General features: G+C 45.1%; 1 protein-coding gene across 1 annotated transcript in view; it reads left to right on the plus strand.

Annotated features, from left to right (window-relative positions):
* The window catches only part of CDH26 (cadherin 26), a 36,535-nt gene that overhangs the window by 8,733 nt on the left and 2,540 nt on the right, over nt 1–25,262 (plus strand). Inside the window, 17 exon segments of the mRNA XM_060123697.1 lie at nt 2,623–2,774; nt 4,314–4,479; nt 4,677–4,804; nt 5,015–5,090; nt 6,530–6,702; nt 8,542–8,642; nt 8,645–8,810; nt 13,367–13,510; nt 15,459–15,556; nt 15,559–15,700; nt 16,973–17,116; nt 17,118–17,188; nt 17,763–17,801; nt 17,804–17,891; nt 18,434–18,563; nt 20,738–20,815; nt 22,402–22,470. Of these exon segments, the coding sequence (XP_059979680.1) occupies nt 2,623–2,774; nt 4,314–4,479; nt 4,677–4,804; nt 5,015–5,090; nt 6,530–6,702; nt 8,542–8,642; nt 8,645–8,810; nt 13,367–13,510; nt 15,459–15,556; nt 15,559–15,700; nt 16,973–17,116; nt 17,118–17,188; nt 17,763–17,801; nt 17,804–17,891; nt 18,434–18,563; nt 20,738–20,815; nt 22,402–22,470 (1,965 nt within the window).

Here is a 25,262-nt window from a genome sequence, read left to right on the forward strand (position 1 = left end):
GATTGAGCTTTTTATGATTTTTAAATGTCCCCGTTGATGACTAGTAAGACTTCTTACCTTAAAGTTTTGTATCTGTAGCTAGATAACTAGATGAGATTCTTTTGGATAGTCTTTAAAAATCAGTCTGTCTACCTATCTATCTATCTTCAAAGACTAACCAAAAGAAGATAATATATAGAGAAGGTCATATATATAGAGGATATATATATATATATATATATATCCTTTTACTTTCAAGTTTTTCATACTCTTATATTTAAGGTGTATCTCCTTATAAGAAGCACATAGTTATGTTTTTGTCTGAGTAGTTTTGTTTTTTAATTAAAACATTTAGTATTTTACATTTAATATACCAAGCTACAGAATAGTTAGTTCCATTACCCCTGAAATTTCTTTGTGCTTCTCCTTTATAATCAAACCCTCCCCTAACCCTTAACCCCTGGAAGCCACTGATCTGTTCTCTGTCCCTACATTTTTACCTTGTTTAGAAGGTAAACTGGAATCACACGGAATGTCACTTTTTAATAAATTTATTTATTTATTTTTATTTATTTATTTTTGGCTGCATTGGGTCTTCATTGCTGTGCACAGGCTTTCTTTAGTTGCGGCGAGCAGGGGCTTCTCATTGCGGTGGCTTCTCTTGTTGCAGAGCACGGGCTCTAGGCGTGCAGGCTTCAGTAATTGTGGCACGCAGGCTCAGTAGTTGTGGTGCATGGGCTTAGTTGCTCCGCGGCATGTGGGATCTTCCCGGACCAGGGATTGAACCCGTGTTCCCTGCATTGGCAGGCAGATTCTTAACCACTGCACCACCAGGGAAGGGAATGTCACTTTTTAAATCTGGATTTTTCACTTGGCATAATGCATCTGATATTCATCCATATTGTTGCATGCAGCAAAAGTTTTTATGTTTGTTTTGTTTTGCTGATTAGTATTTCTTTTACAGATGTACCATAATTTACCAACTCATCATTTGATGGACACTTGAGTACTTTCCAATTTTTGGCAAAATTTTCACAAAGCTGCTAAAAGCATACAGATTTTCATGTGAACATAAGTTTTTATTTCTTTTGGGTAAATATCTAGGAGTGGGCTTGTGGAATCACATGAAAAGCATATGTTAACATTATCAGAAACTCCTAAACTGTTTTTCAGAATGACTGAGCTATTTTGCATTCTCACTAACAATATGTAAGAATTCCAATTGCTCTGCATCTTTGTCAGGTTTTTTATTTTAGCCATTCTAATAGTTGTGTAGAGGTTTCGCATTGGGGTTTTAATTTGGATTTCTCTAATGACAAATGATGCATTATTTGCCATCTGTATAGCTTCTTTGGAAAAGTGTCTGATCAAATCCTTTGCCTATTTTTAACATATGAAAATCAATTTTAAAGTTACTACATAAAACTAATGGTATTTCTATAGACCAGCTATGAATAATTGGAAATCAATATTTTTAAAACAATATCATTTACAATATCACCAGACAAATGAGGTGCTTCGGTATAAATTTAAAATTCTTAGGTACAAATCTAAAATATGTGCAGGATGTGTTTACTCAAAACTTTCATAAAACACTGATGAAAGAAATCAAAGATGACTTAATTGAATGAAAAGATGTAGTGTGTTTATGGATTGAAAGATTGACTATTAAGATGACAATTCTCTCAAATTTAAATTCAGTGCAAGCCTATTCAAAAGATTAGCAGAATTTTTATAGACATCCATAAGCTGACCCCAAGATTTATATGGGAAGGCAATCAACTTCTCGTTTTATTGACGTTATTGATTTTGCTGTTTTCAATCTTACTGATATATGCTTTTATCCTTATTACTTCCTTTTTTCTGTTTAAGATTAATTTGCTCCTTTTTTTAAGTTTCTTAAGAAACTAATGGTAGAAGCTTAAATTACTGATTTGAGACCTTCTAAAAGGAAAGACTTCTCAAATGCATGTTTGAGATGAATTGACCTTCCTTATTCAAGTACACAAGTAACAGCAGTGACCGTTTAAGAACCCACGGTATGTCAATGGCTGTCATAGTTACTTTATTTATTTATTTATTTATTTATTTATTTATTGGCCACACCACACGGCTTTCAGGATCTTAGTTCCCTGACCAGGGATCGAACCAAGGCCCATGGCAGTGAAAGCACAGAGTCCTAGCCACTGGAGCACCAGGGAATTCCCAGTCCTCGTTACTTTAAATGTTCACTTTCCCCAAAGCTTTTAAGTGTCTGCCCTCTGTGATGTTTCACCAATATTCATTAGTGTGTTCATTTCTCATCAGAAGACTGATAGGATGTAGGAACTGAGACTTATAACAACTTGCCTATGTTGACGCAAGTGGAGAAATTGAGATTTGAACCTAATAATAACGAATGAAGTATTTTTTCAAGTCAGTGCACTGATTTGTTCTACAGATGCTGGTTGTGCCCCTGGTCTGTGCCACCACTGTGCTCAGTCCCTGGGGCCACAGGGTGAATGAGCGCCTGTGATCCCTGCCCTCAGGGACTTTCAGTCTATGGAGGATACAGATGCAGGACACAATTACACCGACAGGTATGGGGTTAGTGTCCTCTAATCAATGGTTTGTACAACATTAATGTGGTTCTCTGCATCCTAGGTTTATTTTGATGTTGTGAATCGCTTAACAGGACAAACTGTAGATAAATCCTTGATTTTCAACATCAGGATCAGCGATGTGAACCATCATGCACCCCAGTTCCCTGAGAAGGAATTTAACATCAGTGTGAAGGAGAACCACGCTGCAGGTATGCACGGCGGGGCCTCGGGGCTTCCTGTCCTCTCTGTTCCATGAAGGTTTTCCTGCTTGCATAGTGACAGGGCACTTGGTCCCAGCTGTCTTCAGGGAGACTTTTCCCTGTTCACATCCCAAAGGTTGCAGGGTGTGGATCAGAGCAAAATGCTTTGAGGTCTGCAAGCCTCATTTTGTATTGGCAATGAAATGATGTGAAAATTGTCAGTTGGAAGAGCTGATACATAAATATCAATCTAAAATAAAGCCAAATGAGTGAGGGAAGAAGAGGCAGAGGTGGGTGGTAGGATCCTGAATATCTCTGCGAATTTCTCATCTGTAAAGTGGCAGCAAGATGGGATCTAAAATTTCTATGAATCTGTGAGTCTTTAAATCCAAACCACCCTCACTAAAATGTGCATCTATTTTAATAACACAAAAGCATTATTTATTTTGCAAAACTGTCTCGAGGAAATTTGGAAAGTTCCAAGAAACAAAAAGATTGAAACGGCAAGCATCTCTAATACTACCAATTAGAGGTAAGTACAATTAATGTTTTAGTTTATATTCTTTCAATATTTTTCTTTGCATTTTATATGTGTGTATGTATATACCCATGGTATGTTATATTTATATATGTGTATATATTCACAGATTTATACATATAATTACAAATGTGTATTCGTATATCTACATGCTTTTTTTCATCCTTATGGTAGTACAAAACGTATATGTGTATATATCGAATATTTATAAATATATGGGCATGCTTTTTTATATGTGCATGTTTATGAATTTTCTCTTTAAAAATGCAGTTTTGCTGTTTGTAACCTAACAGTGTTCTCCCACAGCATCCTGTTGTGTCATGTTTTATTTTATGGTGTGCTTTAAGGTTTTTAACCAACCTTTTTGCCACCTTCTGCTATTGTTATAAAACATGCTTCAGTGAACATATCTGAGCTAAATGTGTGTGCCATTCAAGTATTTACTAAGCACAGATTCAGACAGGTAGAATTGTTGGTTCAAACTGCACACACAACTTAAGTGCTGCAATTTATCCGTCTCCCAGCAACATATGAGAGGGCTCAGTGTTCATCTCTGATTATTAAGTGCTTGAACACACGATAGCTTTCTTGGCCACTTTTATTTCTTTATCAGTTGCTTGTTCTTTTCTTTGTCCATTTCTGCTGGTGTGATTGTCACTTTTCTACGTATATATTAACAATGTGTATGTCTCTATCTGCCAATATGTTTTCCTGGTTTATCATTTCCTTTTAAATTTCGCTTATAGTTTTTTTTGCCACACTTTAAAAAAATCGATGTACCAGTTTTGTCCTTTAAGCCTGCTACATTTGCAATCATGATTAGAAAGTGCTTCTTGACCTTATGACTATTTATCCCTCTTTATTTTGTCCGGTATGTCTACAGCTTGACTTTGTATTTAAGTGTTTAATCCACTCTGGTGTATGCCTCAATGCCATTTAGCAAAGAATCATCCTCCTACTGGTTTGATAGGCTGCCTTTGGCCGACAGTAACAATTGAAAACATTCTTTCCAAGTCAACCTATTTTTGAGATGTTAACAGTGGATTTGGATCAAGAAAATACTCCAAATTCTCATGTCCTTTACTTCCTTGTTTCCCAAACACCGTTACTGAGAGAAAGTGCCTTCTGGATTGACCGTATTAGTGGAGAAATACGACCGTCAGGATGCTTAGATTATGAGGTTATGCGCACTTTATTGTTTTGGAAAAATGAAATGGGTTCTCGCTCTCTGAGCCCCAGACTTAGGGTTTATGTTTGCAGTGAGAAACCCTCTGTGGCTAGACTGGCTACTGAAATTGCTACAATGGAATATTTCTGTATTAACGTTCCCCTTTCCTGTGTCTGAAGGGCTTGACTTTCCTTTTCCTCTCCACTCAGACTGCTCCTCGGCTTGCATGACTCTTCAGAGCGGAGGATTGTGGAGGACCACCGTTGTCATCCACGGCCATGGTTCACATGCGTGTGCGAGGCGGCTACAACCACGTGCCACGTTCAGCCGCGACTGTGTAAGGCGCCTGCGCGGCCTCGGCATCTAAGTCCCCACACGGATGGCCTCCACGTCCTAGGCTTGGTTTTGCTGAGGGAATTCCCCATATCACCCAAGATGTGTGCAATGCTCCAAAATAACGTAAATTAGAATCAGGATGTCAACTATACTGATGGAGAACCAGTTAATAGCAGTCACGTGAGCTCGCATTTTTACTACTTCTTGCCAGAAACCGTGTTCGGAGCATCTCCATGGGTCCGCGGGTGCTTACTGGTTGGAGCTGCTGCGTGATTTCCATTCTGCAGGTAAGAGAACCGAGGCTCGGGGCGGACGGAGGATCCCTGCTCCATCCACGGCAGGGGTTCTCAGTTTCCACACTGTTGACATTTGGGGCTGGAGGAAGGGTACGGGGGAGGGGAGGGGAGGCTGCCCAGTGAACTGTAGGATGCTGAGCAGCCTCCCTGACCTCTAGCCACTAGATGCCAGTAGCACCCCCAGGTGTGACAACTGAAAATATCTGCAGACCTTGCAGAACTGGCCCTGGGTGAGAAGTCTGGGCCTGAGCTTTGCGCACAATGTTCAGAGCTCTGAAATAGGAAAGGTGGGTAGGTGGGTTCGGGCCTGGCTTTTCCCAGCTCACCTGATTTATATATATTGGGCTCCACACAGGATTTCACATGCTACTAGGTCCTCAGGCTTGAAGAAAGTGTTGGCACCCACTGTTCCCATCAGTTTGGAAACACCATACCACGTAAAATACAGAAGATTGCTAAGAGAGAAAATAAAAACCCATCGTGATCTACCTTCAATTTCTTAATTTTTCATTCTTCCATATGAACTTTTAAAAGGAAAATGTCCATTGTATTTGTGTCCTTCTCCTGACCTCTTTCAAGGAGGCTTTTCCTGATGACCTGGTTAAATTCCCAACCTGACCCCTGCAACATACACACACTCAGTTCTCAGGTCCCTGGTGATGGGATTTTTGCTGTCTTGTTCACAGCACCTAAACCAGGATCTGGTACACAGTAGCCTTTGTTGAATAAATAAATGCTACAATTATTTTTTTGAACTGTCATTTAAAAAAATTAATTGTATAGACCAAAGTTGAAATGTTTTCAATGAAAGCATCTCACCTAACAGTATATAATAACTGAAACATATTTATTATGTTTGAGTCTTGTTTCAAAATCCTTCTCTGGCTTAGTTAAAAGCTGTGCTCCCAAAAGTAGGGCTGGAGAAAATATACGCTGTTATTTTGATGTGCTCATCTAGAGAAATTATCTTGTCACCAAAAGTGTTGAATAAGGAGCTATTTGAAAGATCTATTATATGTTAGAAAAACGATCGTCTTAATTGAAATAATCATAAGAGCTCTATTTTAGGAGAAGAGTTAGATTTTTTTTAGGCAGCATAAACTGAGGTATGTATTATTATTTTAAAACTTCTTTAAAAAGTAGTGCATCACGTTGAATTGAAGGGTACTTTTAAAGTTACTCAGCTATTCAGTTATTCAGACACCAAGTCACAGGGACCAGGGAGGAGATGTTTGTTACTGATGCTTGTTATGCTGTAACAGGCGGAGTTGCAGATCCTTAGGGGTCAAGTTCAATCACAAGACAAATATCCAGGTTGTTGTCTCCAAGGCCTATGTTTTCTTTCTTCTTTCTTTTTTTTCTTTTTCAATTGCGTTTCTTTTTCTCCATGACACTGAAATAATGATTGCTTCTGTCAGTATAACATTTAGATAGCGGATGGCCGAGCCAGCCAGGGCGTGTTATGTCTTGAGGTCCAAGATGGTGATTCGCCATTTACGTCAGCATGGAGAGTGAAGTTCAATATATTAAATGGCAATGAAGAGGGACATTTTGACATTTTGACTGATCCTGAGACCAATGAAGGGATTTTAAATGTAATCAAGGTAAATGCATCCCCGCAGGTAGCTATAGATGTTGAGGCCCTTTCTGTAGGATTCCTGACAATGAAATAGGCGCCAACAGTGGTGATGATCTGTGTGTTCCGACCCCCATGGCAAGTGAGGAAGGCAGGGCTGCACAGTGATTTCTGCCACGGACCCTCAGCCCTTTTGCCTCCATGGCTCCTCCCACCAAAATTATACATATCAATATTAAAGATTTTTTTTTTAATTCTTTAATAATTTATTTTTGGCTGCACTTGGTCTTCATTGCTTTGTGCAGGCTTTCTCTAGTTGTGGCGAGCAGGGGCTACTCTTCACTGTGGTACGTGGGCTTCTCATTGCGGCAGCTTCTCTTGTTGCAGAGCATGGGCTCTAGGCGCGGGCTGCAGTAGTTGTGGCATGCAGGCTCAGTAGTTGTGCCATGCGGGCTCTAGAGCGCAGGCTCAGTAGTTGCGGTGCACAGGCTTAGTTGTTCCATGGCATGTGGGATCTTCCCGGACCAGGGCTCAAATGCATGTCCCCTGCATTGGCAGGCGGACTCCTAACCACTGTGCCACCAGGGAAGTCCCTTAAAGATTATTTTTTTTTTTTTTTTTTTTTTTTTTTTTTTTTTTTTTGCGTTATGTGGGCCTCTCACTGTCGTGGCCTCTCTCGTTGCAGAGCACAGGCTCCGGACGTGCTGGCTCAGCGGCCATGGCTTATGGGCCTAGCCGCTCCGCGGCATGTGGGATCTTCCCAGACCGGGGCACGAACCCGTGTCCCCTGCATCGGCAGGTGGACTCTCAACCACTGCGCCACCAGGGAAGCCCAAAGATTATTTTTGATATGACTAATTACTCCAACATTAAATTTTTTTGTTTTAGACAAAATATAATAGATTTATATAGTCCCTAACATTTTTTTCTCCTGTTGTGATAAAAGCACTTAAAATATTTTCTCTAACCCTATGAGTTCATTGTTTTTCCTCCTGGGTTTGAAAGAAATTAGAACATTTGCACGGACCCATAAAAATATTGTGGGCTCCTGGCAGTTTGCCTGCTGTGACTAGTGGAGAGTTGGCCCTGCAGTAAAGTATTATTGTCTCATTTACTGATAAGGAAACCGAAGCCCAGAGAGGTTGGGTTGTTTTCAGGAAGTCACACAGCTGGAATAGCGGTTCAGACTGGGGCAGTCTGACTCCAGTGCCTTTAGTCTTAATTGCTCTCAGTAGACCCTAGAATGACCAGTGTCTCTGGTGCAGTGCAGGTGAGTCGACCTGGGGGTCAGGTTCAAAGGCAGACCTGAGTTAGTAGGTCTGGGGTGGGGCCCGTTTCTGCCTGTCAGTGTAACAAGCTCCCAGGTGATGCCTACGGGCCACATCCACCCTGTGAATAGCAAGGCTCTGTGGATTCTCTACACCAGCCTGGGGCTGAATTCAGCCTGGGGCTGAACTTCCCAAATATTCCGAGTCTTTCAATCCTTTTAAATCACTGACCACTTTGTACCCTGAATAGCTATGATCATTAATATCTATATTTCCCTAAGCTCCCCTAATTTTTTTGCAGTAGAGTTGTCACATTAATGTTTTATTAGGTTATGGGTTTTGTTGCATTTTTCATTACCCTCTGATGGAGGGTAATGTGGCTTTTTTCAACCAGGAGCGGGGAGGGGAAAAAAAGAACTCCATAAGTGATCTGAAAATGGGCTGATGCCTGTCTTTTGATCGTTATCAAAGACGATGTAAATAATAAATGAAGCACAAAAGCCACAGGCGCTGGGTTGACAGTGACACGCGTGCTGAGCAGGCTTCATCTGGCCAGCAGAGCTGCGGGTGCTAATGCGATCTTCTCTCTGCGGCGGCCGCCTTTGGACTGTGAGACTCAGCCAGTGCGGAGCCTGGTCGTGGCCGTGGAGAACAAGGAGCCGCTCTTCTCCTGCGAAGGGGGGCGGCTGCAGAGGCCCCGCAGGCTGCGGCTAGCACCACTGCGAGTGTGCGGGTGGCCAGCGTCAAGGACCCGGCCGCCTTCCTCCCTGGGACCTTCATCATCAGTGAAGGCATAGGCGCTGGGCCTGGGACTCAGGTGGGAATTTTTAATGCTACTGATCCGGACAGAACTGCCAGCCGGATAAGGTGGGGAGACAGGAGCGGGACGGGTTGTGGGTTATGCAGAATTAGCCACATGCCCCAGAGGATCCCTGTTGGAAATTAGCTCCTTTCATGTGCTCCTGAGGACGACTCCATTCCAGTTATGAGAATACCAGCAGCCACCCAGAACACACTTCCCCAGGTTCGATGCCTTCTTGTTTCTATAGCGGTCTCTGACCTCCAAAGGTGGAATCCACTTGTCCGTTTCCTTTGCATTTAGCACAAAATTCTTTTACAGTTTTTTCTTGTATTAAAAGAATTTGTTATGTATTTCTAGTTCCCCTTTATCAAAGGTTGTAAACTGGCAGCCCTCTGGCTTCTGGGCGACAGAAGTGTTTTCTTTTTCATTGTGGTGAAATGTATGTAAAGTTTACCACCATCAGCATTTTCAGGTGTGTAGTTCGGGAACATTAAGTACATTCATATTGTACTTCACAGTGTACCCTCACCACTGTCCATCTGCAGAATCTTTCCATCTGTCTCTTTTCATCTTCCTAAACTAAAACTCTGCCCCCAGTAAGCAATAACTTCCCGTTCCCCCCACCCCCCCAGGACCTGGCACTACATTCAACTTCCTGTCTCTATGAATGTGACTGCTCTAATTATGTCATATAAATGGGATCACACAGGATTTGTCCTTTTGTGACTGGCATATTTCACTTAGCATATAATGTCCTCAAGTTTTACCCATGTTCTAGCATGTGCCCCAGCATTTCCTTCCTTTTAAAGCTGAGTAATATTCCATTCTATGTATATACCACACTTTATCTGCTCATCCCTTGATGGACACTTGGGTTGCTTAGTGTTTTGTTTTTAAAAACACAGTTTCGATAATCCCCAAGAAGGTGGCAGAGTGGGAGGCACAGGAATCTCTCTCCCCATCCAGACAGTCGTGCTGGCAGAATCTGTCTCATGTACCTATTTTGGACCTCAGGAATCTGTTGAAGGCTTGCACCTTCCAGGGGAAGGCAGACTGTAAACTGTGGTTAATTTGGGTCCATTTCAACTCTTAGCACAGTACCTTTCCCAGCGGCTACCCTTCCCCACCTCCAGCCCCACGGAAGGCAGCTGTGCACGTGTCTCTGGAATCGCGCACACTGCTGTGGGAGCCGGGGTGGGCAAAAAATTAACAGAAGTTAATTCCCTTCTTATCAGTAATTACTTTATATATAGAAAGATTAAACTCTCCAATCAAAGGACAGAGATTGATAGAATGGATAAAAACACATGATCTGACTCTATGTTGTCTTCAAGAGGCTTTCTTGAGATCCAAAGACAAAAACAGGTAACCTAACACCGTATACAGAAGTTAACTCAAAATGGATCAAGGACCTAAAATAAGACAACTCTTAGAAGTAAACATAGGACAAAAGCTTCACAACACTGAATTTGGTAACGATTTCTTGGATATGACACCAAAGGCACGGATAACAAAAGAAAAGATAGTCAAATCAGACTTCGTGAAAATGGAAACATTGCACCAAAAGACACTATCCACAGAGTACAAAGCCAGAATGGGAGAAAATATTGGCAAGTCATATAGCTGATAGGGGATTAATATCCAGAAAATACAGAGAACTTCTCAAACTCAACAAGAATAAGAACAACAAAAAAACCTGTGATTCAAAAATGGGCAAAAAACTTGAATAGACATGTCTCCAAAGAACATATACAAGTGGCCAATAAGCACATGAAAGATGCTCACCATCACTAACCATCAGGGAAATGCAAATCAAAACTACAGTGAGATACCACCTCACACCCAGGAGAATGGCTACCGTAAGAAAAACAGAAAACAACTGTTGGGGAGAATGTGAAGCAATTGATACCCTTGTGTACCACTGATGAGAGTGGACAATGGTACAGCCTCTGTGAAAAACAGTATGGCAGTTCCTCAAGAATTAAAAATAGAATTATCGTATGATCCAGCAATTCCACTTCTGGGTATGTACCCAAAAGAACTGAAAACAGGGTCTCAAAGAGTTATTTGTACACCCACACTGATAGCAGCATTATTCACAACAGTTAAAATGTGGAAACAACCCAAGGGTCCACTGATGGATGAATGGTTAAGCAAAATGTTCTCTATACGTGCAATGGAGTATTATTCAGCCTTAAAAAGGAAGGGAATTCTGCAACATGCTACAATATGGATGAACCTTAAGGATATTGTGCTAAGTGAAATGTGCCCATCACAGAAAGACAAATTCCATGTGATTCCACTTATAGGAGGTACTTAGAGTAGTCAAAAGGCATAAAGACAGAAAATACAATGCCAATTTCTAGGGGCTGGCGGGAGGGGAATGGAGAGTTACTGTTTAATAGGTACAGAGCTTCAGTTTTACAAGATTAAAAGAGCTATGGGAATGGATGGTGGTGATAGTTGTACAGCAATGTGAAATGTTTAATACCACTGAAATGCACACTTAAAAATGGTTAAGGTGGTAAATTGTATGTTATGTGTATTTTACTGTAATAAAAAAAGAAAAAGCTAATAAAGCTGCCATCATTTAAACATCAAGAGATTAAGCTAACAACCCAAATTATCTGGTTGTTCTTGAAAAAGAGGAAGATTCGGCATCACTGGGTCTGTGTCCCACGAGGTCACGATCATCTGGGGCATAGAGAGGGTCCTGCATCATGTCCCTTCCACCTCTCACTCAGCAGTTGGCTCCAATCCCCATCCGAGCAGTTTGCTCATTTCTGCCACGTGCTCAGACCGTCGCGGGCACGAGAGTTTGAGATTCTTCCTTAGAGCAATGCTTCTCAACCATTGAGAAGGACCATATTTTGCTTCTTTTAATTTCCAATTCACTGTGGAGTAATAATTTTATAAAATATGAAAAAATAAATGACAAAAAATGATTATGTGCTTGGGGGTCACAGTAATGCCACTGACTATAAAAATTCCCCAACACTTGCTCTCAGTTTCTGCTATTGTCTCATTGTGGGCAGCTAACCAAGAGCTCCAGACCAGCACAGGTCCATGCAGGTGCATGCTGAGTTAGAATAAGAATCACCTGGAGGGCCTGTTAAAATGCCCGTTGCTGGGCCTCACCCTTGTGGTTTCTGATTATGAGGTCTGGCGTGGGGACTGAGATTTGCATTTCTAGCAAGTTCCAAGGTGATGCTTAAGCTGCTGGTCCCTGGACCTTGCTTTGGGAACACCCATGTAGAGCCTGTATCTGATTCAGTGCTGTATTCCCATCCCTACAGTATGGTTGGTCCCTTTAAAAACCATGACCTGTCAAATATCAGAGAGAGAGTTACTGACCTTTTCCAAAGCCTTTACACAGCATGAAAGAGAAGGCATGGAAACTCCCTTTCTCTGGCTCTTTGGTGGAGCTGTACCTTTTCTGTGTTTGCCTGTGGGTACAGGCCTTGCCTTCTGCGGGTCCCTCAGGAGGAATAATAGCTGTGCTTGGCATTCCGGCTTGGTTCCAATGGCTGCCTTCTTTTTTTTTTTTAAAAGGATTTTTTTTTTTTATAAATTTACTTTATTTATTTATTTTTGGCTGCGCTGGGTCTTTGTTGCTGCATGCGGGCTTTCACTCGTTGCGGTGAGCGGGGGCTACTCTTCATTGGGGTGCTCGGGCTTCTCATTGTGGTGGCTTCTCTTGTTGTGGAGCACGGGCTCTAGGTGCACGGGCTTCAGTAGTTGTGGTGAGCGGACTCAGTAGTTGTGGTGAGTGGACTCAGTAGTTGTGGTGAGTGGGCTTAGTTGCTCTGCAGCATGTGGGATCTTCCCGGACCAGGTCTCAAATCTGTGTGCCCTGCATTGGCAGGAGGATTCTTTTTTTTTTTTTTTTGCAGTACGCGGGCCTCTCACTGTTGTGGCCTCTCCTGTTGTGGAGCACAGGCTCCAGACACGCAGGCTCAGCGGCCATGGCTCAAGGGCCCAACCGCTCCGTGGCATGTGGGATCTTCCTGGACCGGGGCACAAACCCGTGTCCCCTGCATCAGCAGGCGGACTCTCAACCACTGCGCCACCAGGGAAGCCCAGGAGGATTCTTAACCACTGAGCCACCAGGGAAGTCCCCGGATGGCTGCCTTCTGATTCCAACAGGTCTTGGGGAATTCCGGAAGGCTAGGTGTGCCCGCCCATTAAAATGGCATCAGGTGTGCACAGGTGAGGGAGGATGTAGACGACCATGTTGCCTGACTGGATTACCCACGTTTGAATCCTTTGGGCTCCAGGGTAATAAAGAAAGTCCTGTGCTTCTCTGCAAGGGCAGGCTGGTTTTAACAGTAAGCCACCAGCACCTGCAGGCAACTGAAGCTGGCTCTTTTCCAGGACGAAATGTTTTCCCTAAGGTGGACAGAGTTACGTGCAGCCCGACAAGGACAGGGCTCTTCCTGCTCAGTGAATACCGATTTAACACTGTAGTCTGGCCTCAGATCCCTGGGCCTTCGTCAGATTCGTGAACACTCCTAACTTCCTAAATTCACGATAGGAATTGTGTCTGCTGTGATACATTTGGATTTGTCTCTCTTGATGTAACATGTTAATTTTAAAAATTGCATGTGTTTTCTTCTACAAGATACGAACTGGCTTATGATCCGGCAGATTGGGTCAGTGTAGATGAGCTCTCAGGGGCAGTGCTCACCAGGAAGCAAGTTGACCGCGAATCCCCTCATGTGAATGAAAGCTTTTACATGATCATCGCTCATACTTGTTGATGATGGTAAGGGTTGACCCAAAATTGTCAGGGGGGTGCGGATGTGTTTTCTTGCTTCTTGAGGGAAAATGACATGGTTGAATGTCTTCAGAACACTGGGAAAAATATAAAATAAACCTTTTTATCACTGTGAATCCATACTGGTGATTATTTTTGATGGTAATTCTTGAAACAGCAAACTAAGGGGCTCTGCCATGGAAAGAGGGGCAGCATTCGTTCAGAGATGATGAACCTGATTAGGGCGCTGCCACTGTCCCAGCATCTTTTTCATCTGCTCATAAGACAACCCTCTAGCTCTTTGTCAAAGCCAACTGCATATGATAAACATTAGCACAGTTTCCCTGTACTTGGACCAGCTTATAAGCTCATGTAAATGTGACCGTACAGGACAAATTTGTTATAAACCAGGATGCGTGGTCTCATGAGCATGTTTTAACACTTTTCTCTATAATCTCCCAAGGCTGGATTTCTAAACCTACCAAAGCATAAAGCTGAATAAATAAAAAATTTCAAGTAACTTTAGTGATTGTATTTAAGAAAAATCTGTAAAAACCCAGGTTCCCAGGGCTATGTGGTTGTATATCCCATTTGTATAATTAACAGTAGAATGTTGGTTAGGGAGATATCAAATCTGTGTTCCTAACTGGTGTTAGGTGAGGAGGGCTCCATGGTTCTGTTATGGATGGTTTCACGAATGGCACTTTTTTCAGTGGAATGGCTTTAAAAAATTAAGCTTTTATTTTGAGATAATTGTAGACTCACATGCGGTTTTTAGAAATAACGTAGTGGTGTCCTGAGTACCCGTTGCCCAGTGTCCCCCAGTGGTACCACCTTGCGAAACCCTAGTGCAGGATCACGGCCAGGACTACAAGACGCAGCACCAGTCCAGGTGCAGACATTTTCATCACCACGTCACACCCATCCCCCCCTCCCTGCCCCCCAGCCTCCTGTCTTAACACTTTGCATGACTGATGGTTGTTTTTGGTTTTTTTAAAAGTAATTTATTTAATTTATTTATTTTTGGCTGTGTTGGGTCTTTGTTACTGTGCACGGGCTTTCTCTAGTTCCGGCGAGCGGGGGCTAACTCTTCGTTGTGGTGCGCGGGCTTCTCATTGCGGTGGCTTCTCTTGTTGTGAAGCACGGGCTCTAGACACCCGGGCTTCAGGAGTTGTAGCACGAGGGCTCAGTAGTTGTGGCACGTGGGCTCTAGAGTGCAGGCTCAGTAGTTGTGGCGCATGGGCTTAGTTGCTCCACGGCATGCGGGATCTTCCCGGACCAGGGCTCAAACCCATGTCCCCTGCATTGGCAGGCAGATTCTCAACCACTGCACCACCAGGGAAGCCCATGACTGATGTTTTAATCTACTCGATGATTCTACATTCTACCTCTTTCTACAAATGATGTGAAAGGGCAAGTGGTTTTCTTTGTTTGTTTTAAAATTTTATTTATTTATTTATTTATTTTTGGCTGCATTGGGTCTTCGTTTCTGTGCGTGGGCTTTCTCTAGTTGTGGCGAGCGGGGGCCACTCTTGATCGCGGTGCACAGGCCTCTCACTATCACGGCCTCTCGTTGCGGAGCACAAGCTCCAGACACGCAGGCTCAGTAGTTGTGGCTCACGGGCCTAGTTGCTCCGTGGCATGTGGGATCTTCCCAGACCAGGGCTCGAACCCATGTCCCCTGCATTGGCAGGCAGATTCTCAACCACTGTGCCACCAGGGAAGCCAAAGTGTTTTGTTAACTTATCCTGCCCAGATATTCTGAATTTTCAAAAAAGCAGGAAAACAGATTGAGCCCCTGCAGTAAAGCTTATGACTTTGAGAGGGAAGCGGCCTCAGTGTTTCCATGGAGTGGTTCTTCTCCCAGAGGCTGAGCATGCTAATTTCCCAGGGTTCTGTGTGCATGGAGCAGCCTCGTTAGTTAATCAGCAACCCTCTTGGAATCCCCCCGCCACAGGTGTCCCGCCACAGACGGGGATGGGCCCATGCTGCTCTTCCTGTCAGACACCAACGACGACACGCCCACCCTCCACCCATGGTCTCGATACCTGGACGTCTGGAGTCTGCAGGAGGCAGGCCCCGCCCCATCGAGGTGGAGGACTGGGCCCAGGAGCCCTACTCCCACCCGTTCACCTTCAGATTGGACAATACGTGGGCAAACACAGAAGACACGTGGAGACTGGCAGAAAATCATGGTGAGTATTCGCATTGGTTGGGGATAAAGGATGGAAAAAGACAGAAACCTGACTTCCACAGACTTAAGCAAAAGAGGAATGTGTTAGCTATGTAACCGAGAAAGAGGCTAAGTGAGCCTGTCTCCCAGCAGAGCTGGGGGCCCCGAGGACTTCCTGGAGAAGGCAGCTCCAGACCTTGGCCCTGCCTTTCTCTGGGTCCTTTCATGTTAAGGCAGGCTCTCCTCTGGAGGTGGCAGGGTAGCAGCTGGGAGTCCCTGGGACTCATCCTGGCACCTAGCAAGAAGGTGTACCTCACTGCAAGGCTTGAGTTACCTGTCCTGCTCAGCATCGTGGGTGGGGAGGGCAGAAGTGCTGATTGGCTGGTTCTGAGCCCACATCTGGATCTGGCTGGGATCTGGGCTTAGCCTCTCTTGACCCACACGGGCTGAGAGTTCAGGAAGTGTGGGCTCCCCCAAAGGAAAATTGGGGTGCTTTTACCAGGAGGAACCACCGGCATCCAGTGTCAACATCCTACTTTGTGCTTCTATTAACTGGTCTCTAGGATGTAACCTGTTTTTTAGTTGAAACTGTGAGTCCATGTTTATATTTCCCAGACCCAGAGTGTGCTGTAAAGCATTGAAACGTACCCCAAAAGAGGTCTGGTCTTCCGGGAGGTGATCTCCAAGCCCTCGGAATATCCTGCCTGATAAAAGTGTCTCTGCTTACCTAGGGGAGGGGATCTTGTGTCCGTCAATAAGAACAATGTGATTTAGGGTGTGGCCTTTGGGTCATGTAAGCGTGTGGGTGTCAGTGAATCAGCCATGTGGGTGGCTAACCAGTTTTACAAGACCAAGTTCTGATAAAGACTATGGACACAGGGCTCGGTGAGCTTCCCTGGTTGGCAACATTCCATGCATCTTGTCACTCATGGATGCCGGGAGGTGCCGTGGTCCCGACTCCATGGGCAGGAGAACTGGCAATTCTGCACTTGATACTTTTCTAAACTCTGCCCCATGTACTTCCTCCCTTGACTGGTTTGAATCCATATCCTTTCAGTGTAATAAACCCTAACCCTGCGTATACAGTGTTCAGCCAGTCCTGAGTCCTTCTAGAGAATTATCAACCTGAGGGTGGTCTTGGGAACCCCTGCACTTGCAGCTGGTGTCCGAGTGAGGGTCGCTCTGGCGACCCTAACTTCATACAGAGCCTTGGCACATGGGAGGCACCTAGGAAATACCCACCGAGCAGCTGAGCAAATGCACAAGTCAGTGCAGCTAAGGTCCCTCTCCCTCTGCAGGTCGCTCAGTGGAACTTATGCTGAGAAGCCTCCGCGTGGTGACTACTTGGTGCCACTTTTCATCGGAGACAAACAGGGGCTTTCCCGGAAGCAGACTGTCCATGTGAAGGTCTGTTCCTGTCCCGGTGGGTTCACATGTGCAGAGCCCTCCGTCGGGAGCCGGGCTCCTCCAGGGGGTCCTGGCCTCTCTCTGTGCAGCGTTCATAGCTCTGGCAGGTCAGCAGATACAGGAGCTACCCTGGGAATGCGGCTCCTCTCCCCAGCCAGGGGGATGAGTCCTCAGGGGTGGGGAGCAGATGATGGCCGAGGTCAGCGTGATGCCTTTGAGAATAACCCTTAGGCTCGTCAGAGTCCCAGACTCAGATCAGAGGTTGCCACCCTGGTCAGGAATGCTGCCTGCCTGGCAAAGGCAGCTTCTACTTAGTACACAGCAACTTACAGCCATGGAACCTATGGATGGACACTGTCTAAGGGTGACTGTATGGTTTATAATAGCTGAGGGCAGCAATGAACACAAGCTCCCAGGGTTGGCAAAGGCTAACGAGGAAGCTCAGTTTTCAAGGAAATAATAAAATATTACTGCTCACATGGTATTAATCGGTTCAACAGATAGTCGTCTGGCACCTCCTTGTGCCCCGAGCTGTGCTAAGTGCTGTGGCTACAAAGATGCTGAAGGCGCACTTGACCCCTGAGTTCATGGCTGAGTTACAAGTTAGCAGCACAGGATCCTGCTGGAACCTCTGATCTAGATGAGCTTGTGCACCTCGTTTCCGCCTTTCTCTCATCACAGCCGCTCTGCTTTTCCTGCTGAGATGCTATTTTGTGTCTGAAGCCAGAGGCAGGGCTGCTCTATCCCACGTGAGGAAGGCATCCAGACCCTGATCATGTGGAACGATGGGAGTGGAGCTGCCCCGTCCAGGTAGTGAACTCAGTGCTTGTGTTTCATGTCGATGCGAGTTAGGCACGACCGTACTGTTCTCACTCACTGTTCTTTCTCATTTCACCATCTCACCATATTTGAGTAGCAAATGGGAAAGAAAGTCCTGTGAAAATTGTCCAACCCCACTAAACTGATTTATTATTTTAGGGCATTGGTTCTCAACTGGGGGTGATTTTGCCCCCCCATTGCCCCCTGCCCCCAGGGGACAGTGGGCAGTGTGGAGGCATTTTGGTGGTCACAGCTCAATTGGGAGTGCAGTGGGGGGATGATGCTTTTGGCGTCTGGCGGGTAGGAGCCGGGGAGGCTGCATCCTACCGGACACAGGACAGTCCCCACAACAGAGAAGTCACTGGCCCGAGTGTCAGCACTGCCAAGGCTGAGAAACCTTGTTTAGGAAAAATGACTTTTGCCAGGTGGAGTTTCTCTAAATGGAAAACATGCTATGCTCCCTCATTAAGTGAGCCCACGCTGGCTTCTTGGCCGTGGTGTGGGGTGAAGTAAGGCAGAACCCACTCATGCAGCATCTCCAGCAGAGGTGGAGCAGAGAGCCCACTGGCCCTGCAGGGACAACCCTGGGCCTTTGTCGCGGTGGGCGAGTCATTTCTGCACATCCTCAGCTGTGAGCGAGGGAGGATGAAACCAGCCTCACAAGTTGGTTATGGGTCAAGGAAGACGAAGCCCATGACAGCACCTCACAAGCCTCCAACACAAGGTGGAATGAGCCAGCGACTGCTGGGTTTTCACACCTGCCGCCTCTGATCCTGGCCCTGCCTTGGCTCCATTGCCCTCGTTAGCAGCTGGGCCGTGAGATACAAGCGCTGTGAGCGCTCCTGTCTGTCTTCACTTCACTCTGAACTAAGGCTGCTTGATCCAAAAGACGAAAGCCAAGAAATGTCAAAAGGGAACACTGTCTTTCACGCAGAAGATTCAGGTTGCCTCATCTGCTGTTGTCTGAGACCTCTACCCTCGGTTTTCTCCTGGAAGGAAGAGACTTAGTGAGATGATTTTGGGAAAAGAGAGTCCAGTTAACTTTGGTCCCTGGCTCGGATAAATAGGGAGATATTCTAAAAGATGATTGGTGGTTGGAGAAGCTGATGGTTGACCAAGACTCCTAGGATTCTTCCCACATTTTCTCTCCTCTGTTGGCACAAAGGAAGGGGAAGTAAGAGCTTTGGACCACATTGAGGATGCACACACCTGTAAGTCCATGTCTGTGTAGGCCTGCGTTCAGCCCTGCCTGTCGTGGGGACAGGAAGGTAGAGGCATGGTCCGAACTAGCTAGATAGTTGGATTCCCAGAAGGAATGCCCCCTGCCCCCAGCTATGAGAATAGCAGCTACCTGTTCTGATTTGTTTGTGTAATTTTAAGAAGGAAACCATCCTGACGAACAACAGTTCTTTGTGGGACAGATAGAATCCCCTGCCTCAGGCAGTTCTACTCTGCTCTGATGCTGAACCATCCAGGAAAATGGAAAGAGCTCCTGAGCCAGGGGCTGTGCTTAGCCTCCCGCTTGGTGGGTGGAGCTGAGGCTGCCCGGCTGGAAGGAGGCCAGTGGGGAGGGCGTCTCCCCAGGCACTGGCTGAGGGCACTGCCGAGGTGGGAGAGGAGCTGGTGATGCCTCTTCTTGTTGGCCAGCTGCTTAGTGGTTGTCTTTTGGGGAAGGAGGAGCAGCTACAGAAGCAGAGTGTGTGGAAGGGAAGCTTGGTCATTGCAGGGCTAGGCCGGCAGGTTGGAGGGGGTCTGGTGGCACTGACCAAGGGACAAGAGCACCCAATCCGGGACAAGGGGCCTCTAGCTCATCTTGTCCCAGAAGATGTCCTTCCTCTCATCTGCTACTCACCCAGGACACACCCTGGACACACCCCAGGACACACCCCCATTCCTGCCACAGTATCTTAGGGCTCTGAGAACGGGGATCCAACAAACCTGGGTTTCGGTTCCCAAACTGTGTCTTATCAATCTAACCAATCCTCGACTTTCATATATAAAGTGAGATCAATGATGTTCTTTTTCTCTCAAGCTTATTGGACAATTTAATCAAGTAGCACATGTAAATTAGTAATTACTGGTACATAGTGAACAGTGGCTGCTACTACTAGTATTATTAACAGTAATTACCAATTATGTCTTTGTAGCCATTGGTAAATAAGGCTACCCCAAAGTGTCCACGCTTCTCTGTTACCCATCTCCATTAGCCTGAATATACCAGCCTGCATTCACACACCGGGGACATTGTACACTCCTGGGAAGACTCCTTCATCCCAGATGCCATCACTGATTCCACCCACCTTGTCCTACTCTGCCGCCGGACACCCCCAATCAAGAGGTTCTGCAAGATAGCATAGGGGCCTGCCCTCTCTGTGGGGAAGCTGGTGAGCTCTTACAGAAAGAAATCCAGCACCCATCAGCTTCTGAGTCCCTCAGTGAATATTGGTTGAATGAGGAATGGATAAGGCTGCACACAGCACTGCCCAACCGCGGTGACCCCAAGAGCCTTCACTGTGAGTCTTCGAAGAGGATGAGAACAGGCTTTTAGATGCCGAGGCCCTAGTGAAACAAGGCTTTTGGTTTTGTTGGTTGGTTTTTGTTTTTACCATCACTTTACCTGAAACACTGAACAACAAGAAGCTCCACTTCCTAACCAGCAATTACAGAAGCATCCCCTCCCCAAGTATGTCCTCTTGCTTCATAGGACAGGTGTCTGGATGCTTCTGTGATGGCACAGAACAAGGCATCTGGGGGAGATGATACTCCTTGCCCTCTGCATTTATTACCGCCATCTGTAATTTCAGCTCCTGTCATATTTCTTTCCCTGTGTCCCACAGGAAAGGTCATTCGTCAGGGATCAGATGTCAGCCCTGTCCATCAACACGGCCGAGGCAGGTGCCAAGCTGGGAGCTAAGGTAAGTGTGGCTCATTTGCTGCTTGGGTTGAAACAGAGGGGTGGCTTTGCTGATGGTCCCCCTGGTGGGGGACACCCTGGCTGCTCCCCCAGCCCCCAACCCAGGATGATCCCCTGCAGGCCTGATCCACACCTGCCTCCACCCCAGCCCCACCTGCAAAGGCCCTGCGATTCTGCTCAAGCTCACATGCCTTCGCCTCCCAGCTCAGGTGTCAGATGACCCGGGGCCCACATTCCAGTCCGTCCACTGCTACCATTACAACTTTTTGCCACATGCAGATGCCACTTGCACTAGTGTATTAAAAAACTTGTTTTTCCTTAAATGGACTTGCATACCAATGAAATACACTTCTTTAAATAGGAAATTTTATATTTCAACTGTAAATGAAAAACCAGTTTTGCTTGTATAAAGAGCAGGTAAGTGCTCATAGAAATAGAACCCAGTAATTCCAGGTAGAAAATGTGGAAGGAGAGAGAGAGCCAAGCCAGGCTGGCACCCGATGGAGACTTTCTCCTGTTGTCATTAGGAGTATGGAAGAGGAATTAGAAAGGGACTAATTTTCTTGCTGTGCAATTCAATGTCATTTAAAACCCTGTTCCCGAACTGGCTGAACCTTCCCTTCTCTAAGAGGACGATGATCCCACTTTGGAAAAGAGCGAGTTGACCCAGGGCTGCCATCATTTATTGGGCAGGTGCCTGGCTGGGGTGAGCAGGTCCAGGTCCAGAGGGCATCTGCCCACCAATCCACGCTCCCAGGGGAAGGGAGTGCAGAGACTCCTGGGGGGCTGGCGGGGGCCTCTCTTTCCTTAACTGGTCTGTAAGCTTCGGGAGGCCAGAGCATTGCTCCTGGTAAGCACACTAAGAGCTCTGATCCACTGAGCGTGCCCTGGGGTTTGCACTCTACGAGCATAATCCCACTGCATTTTCACCAGACCCGTGCAGGAGGGGAGGACACCAAGGCCTGTGGCTTCTATTTCTTGGAGTGTCTCTGGGTCCCCTTTATGATGTCCTGCAAATAGTAAGTGCACCTGTGGCGGCTGGTTGAGTCGACAGCCATTCACATACTTGCCCTAAGTGAAGTTGTCACTTATGATTTATCAGGTAACCTGATATTTTAAAATCTGTGACAAGACATGAACTATCTTAAAACTGTTGCTAAGGACCATTGCCTGCTTTATTGTCTTTGAAATTTTATTGCATGATTGAAGGGCTTATATTAAAATAATAGAAACCCAAAGCAAAAATTGTCCACACTCCTATCCCTAAATCTAAGCAACTTCATTTGTCTGTGTTACCCTCTAGATCTTGTCCGTGGGCATATTCAATTGTCAGGTGTCTGTAACGTCATCGGTAGAATGTTAGAATCGACGTCTTCAAGTCACATTGGGGCATGCAGTTCCATTTCACTATAGTCCCTTTTCCTTGCTTCTCTCCACCTTTCCTTTTCTCCTCCCACTCCACCACCTCCCCCATCATAATGCCAGTTTTATTTGCATATGAGTATCTGAGCAGGGAAAGGTGTGCCTTCGTTTTCAACTGGAGGGAGACGTGTTGTCTTTGGAGTTTCCCCCAGCGTTTTCCCCCAGGATTTAGGCAAAATGCTGCCATCTTCGCCAAGTGCATCAGACCAAGTCCACTTCGTGCTGGGGACTCTGGTGAGTTCCACAAGCTCACTCCCTCCTGCTGGGACTTCACTGATGACTGACAGCTGGTTCCCTTGAGAGGCGGCCCTTCTAGAAGATTCTGTGATATGGGTAGAACAAACACATAGTCAGTGAAAACCTTCTCATCTGTCTACCTAGTTATTGTGATCGTTGGTTGTTACTGAGTTGTTATTTGATAGTGCAGATCAAATACGACACTTCTCAGAACAGCCACAGATAGATACATTTCCCTGTGTCCATCTTATAGAGATCATCTGTAAGATCAAGAGCAATGGCCTTGGCCCTGGGCAAATTCCAGCCCAGTGATTCCATACCTCCTGCCAAATGGAACCCCAACTCCCCTTTATACACTCCATGTACAAATTCTACAACTGTGGCTTTGCTTTTTAACATGACTTTTCAGACTCACAAGAAGTTGTAAAATAGTTCAGAGAGTTTCTGTGTACCTTTCACACAGCTCCCCCCAAGAATAACACTGTATATAACCATAGTATGCTTTCAAAACCAGAAAACTGACTGTGGTACAACACTATTAGCACAGGTCTCAAACACAGACCTTATTTGGACTTCACTAGTATAACTAGCTATTATTTTAACAAAAAATTTACTTTTCTGACAAGAACTAAACGAGGTTCTCAAGGTCCAAAGAGCCACAGTTTTTATGATGGAAACTTCTAAAAAATAATTCAAGATCTCTGTAATTCATTATCTTTTCTCAGGCTGAGTTTGCGCCAAGATTACAAATGTGCTCTTCTTTTTTGCGCAGACACGGTGCCATGAATCCTTGAAAGGGCCTGTGTATGATAGGTGTGTCCCTCTGGTCCTGGAAGGGCCAGCTTCACAGGCGTGGAACCCGGTCAATCCCACAGGGCCCTGTGCTCAGAAAGGCCCTGTGCTTGGTTAATGCTCTACGGTCACCATCCTGAAATTTTGCGTATCTGGACAAGGGGCTCACATTTTTATTTTGCACCGGGTGCTGCAAATTTTGTCGCCGGTCCTGAGTCTTAGGGGTTGCGTGCGTCTCATTCACAGACTTTGAGGCCATGCTCATGGCACAAAATGAGTCTTATGGGGATTTTGTGGACCCAAGATGGGGCTCGAAAATGTTATATTCTCATGCTCCATCCCCACAAAGCAACTATAAAACTCACCCATGGATTTCAGCTATGAACACCTATCGGCTATCGTTAGAATGATCATACCTTTAGCGCAGAAACAAAAGGCAATGTGATTACAAGAATTTCTGGCTGTGTGTTTGTATCCTCGGGTAATTTATATGAAACCAATGAAGACTTCATTCTTTTTACTTGAATTAATTAATTTTTCATTTTTAAAAAAATTTAAGGGTCGTGGCATGTTTTTTGATCCAAGAAGTGTGAGAAACAAATACCCTCCTCCTGTAAGTACAGATGAAGATGTTATCATGAAAAGAGTTACCTTATTGTCCTGATAGCCATGGGAAGCCCTGAAAATGGGAAACTGGGAAGGGAGGAGGTGAGAAAAAACATACCCACCCAACATCCAAATAGGCCAAAAGAAGTGAATGTGGGAAACAGATGAGAAGTAGATAAAGTACCTACATCTAGACTTGAAAGCATCAGAGTTTTTAAGTCCCTGTCAACTTTCTTTTGCTGCTGAGAAGCTAAGAACTTGGTGAAGGCCTGAATATTCTTTTGCTTTGATTCTTTACAGATTTGTAGAAGTTTTGAGCTAAGGGGGCCATTGAAGCCATCTGGTCCATCTTTTCCCTAAACCTTACTAGCAGCAGAATCCTTCCTTACAAATGAGATCCTACAAAGAATGCCTTTATAAATAAAACAGAAAAGAGGTGTTTTTTATTAGTACCAATTTTGAAGTACATTAACGTTTATAACATATACGTATTACCAAAGCAACAAATAAAAATAGTGATTCGGTTGAAAACAACAACAAAAAAGAAGTTAGGCATTGTGGAGGCAGTTTGCAAAATTTTACCTTAACACCTAATTCATTGCCTCACATTGTTGAAATTAGTTCTTAAAGTATCAAGAAAATTTCAGTTCATGCCAATAAGCAGTTTCAGATATTTTTTAGGGAGCTCAATTGATCATATCAGGTTCTCTTTGATTCAGCAAACAAGAGACAAAAAGCGTCATTCAAGTGTCATAAAAGCAAATTATAAAATTTTTGCTTTTATTAACATGTTGGGGGGACTCAGTGTAAAAGATGTAAACCCTTCTCCATTATATTAGAAAAATAACATTAAGTATTATTATTAAAATAATCTTCCCTGAAATGAAATTCAAATACTCTTGCCGAAGTATCTTTGAGAACTCGTAGGTCCTGGGGACACAGCTGAAGCCAGGGTCTCAGTGCAGAGAGGCCGGGTGAAGGGAAATGGTGCTGTAGGCCAGAGTGGACACATGGGGCAAAATGCAGCAAAATGCAGCAAAATTCAGCATGTGGTAGGCCCTAAAATTGGCTCAAGGCAAAATCGACCCTGAGTTTGCAGACTGGTGCAGCCTCTTCCACTGCCCGGGAAGGACCGTGGTGTCTGACCCGTGAGCACGTTGGAAGAAGGGCCTATGTCTCTGGGATCATCCTCTTAGAGGCCCACGGGAGCCGGAGGGTGGCCAACTGAGGGCACAGCATCTCTGGGCAGCAGGTCCTCAGGGCTGTTTGTAGGGGTCACCCCTTGCTCTCTCTTTGGCTAAGTGTGTTTAGTTCAATTCACAATGGTGGGGTGTGCTGCATTTATGTATACAGGTAGATATGTGTACAGATAGGGGTGTGTGTGTGTGTGT

The sequence above is a fragment of the Lagenorhynchus albirostris genome, chromosome 15 (genome assembly GCF_949774975.1).
Source record: "Lagenorhynchus albirostris chromosome 15, mLagAlb1.1, whole genome shotgun sequence".
NCBI classification, from domain to species: domain Eukaryota; kingdom Metazoa; phylum Chordata; class Mammalia; order Artiodactyla; family Delphinidae; genus Lagenorhynchus; species Lagenorhynchus albirostris.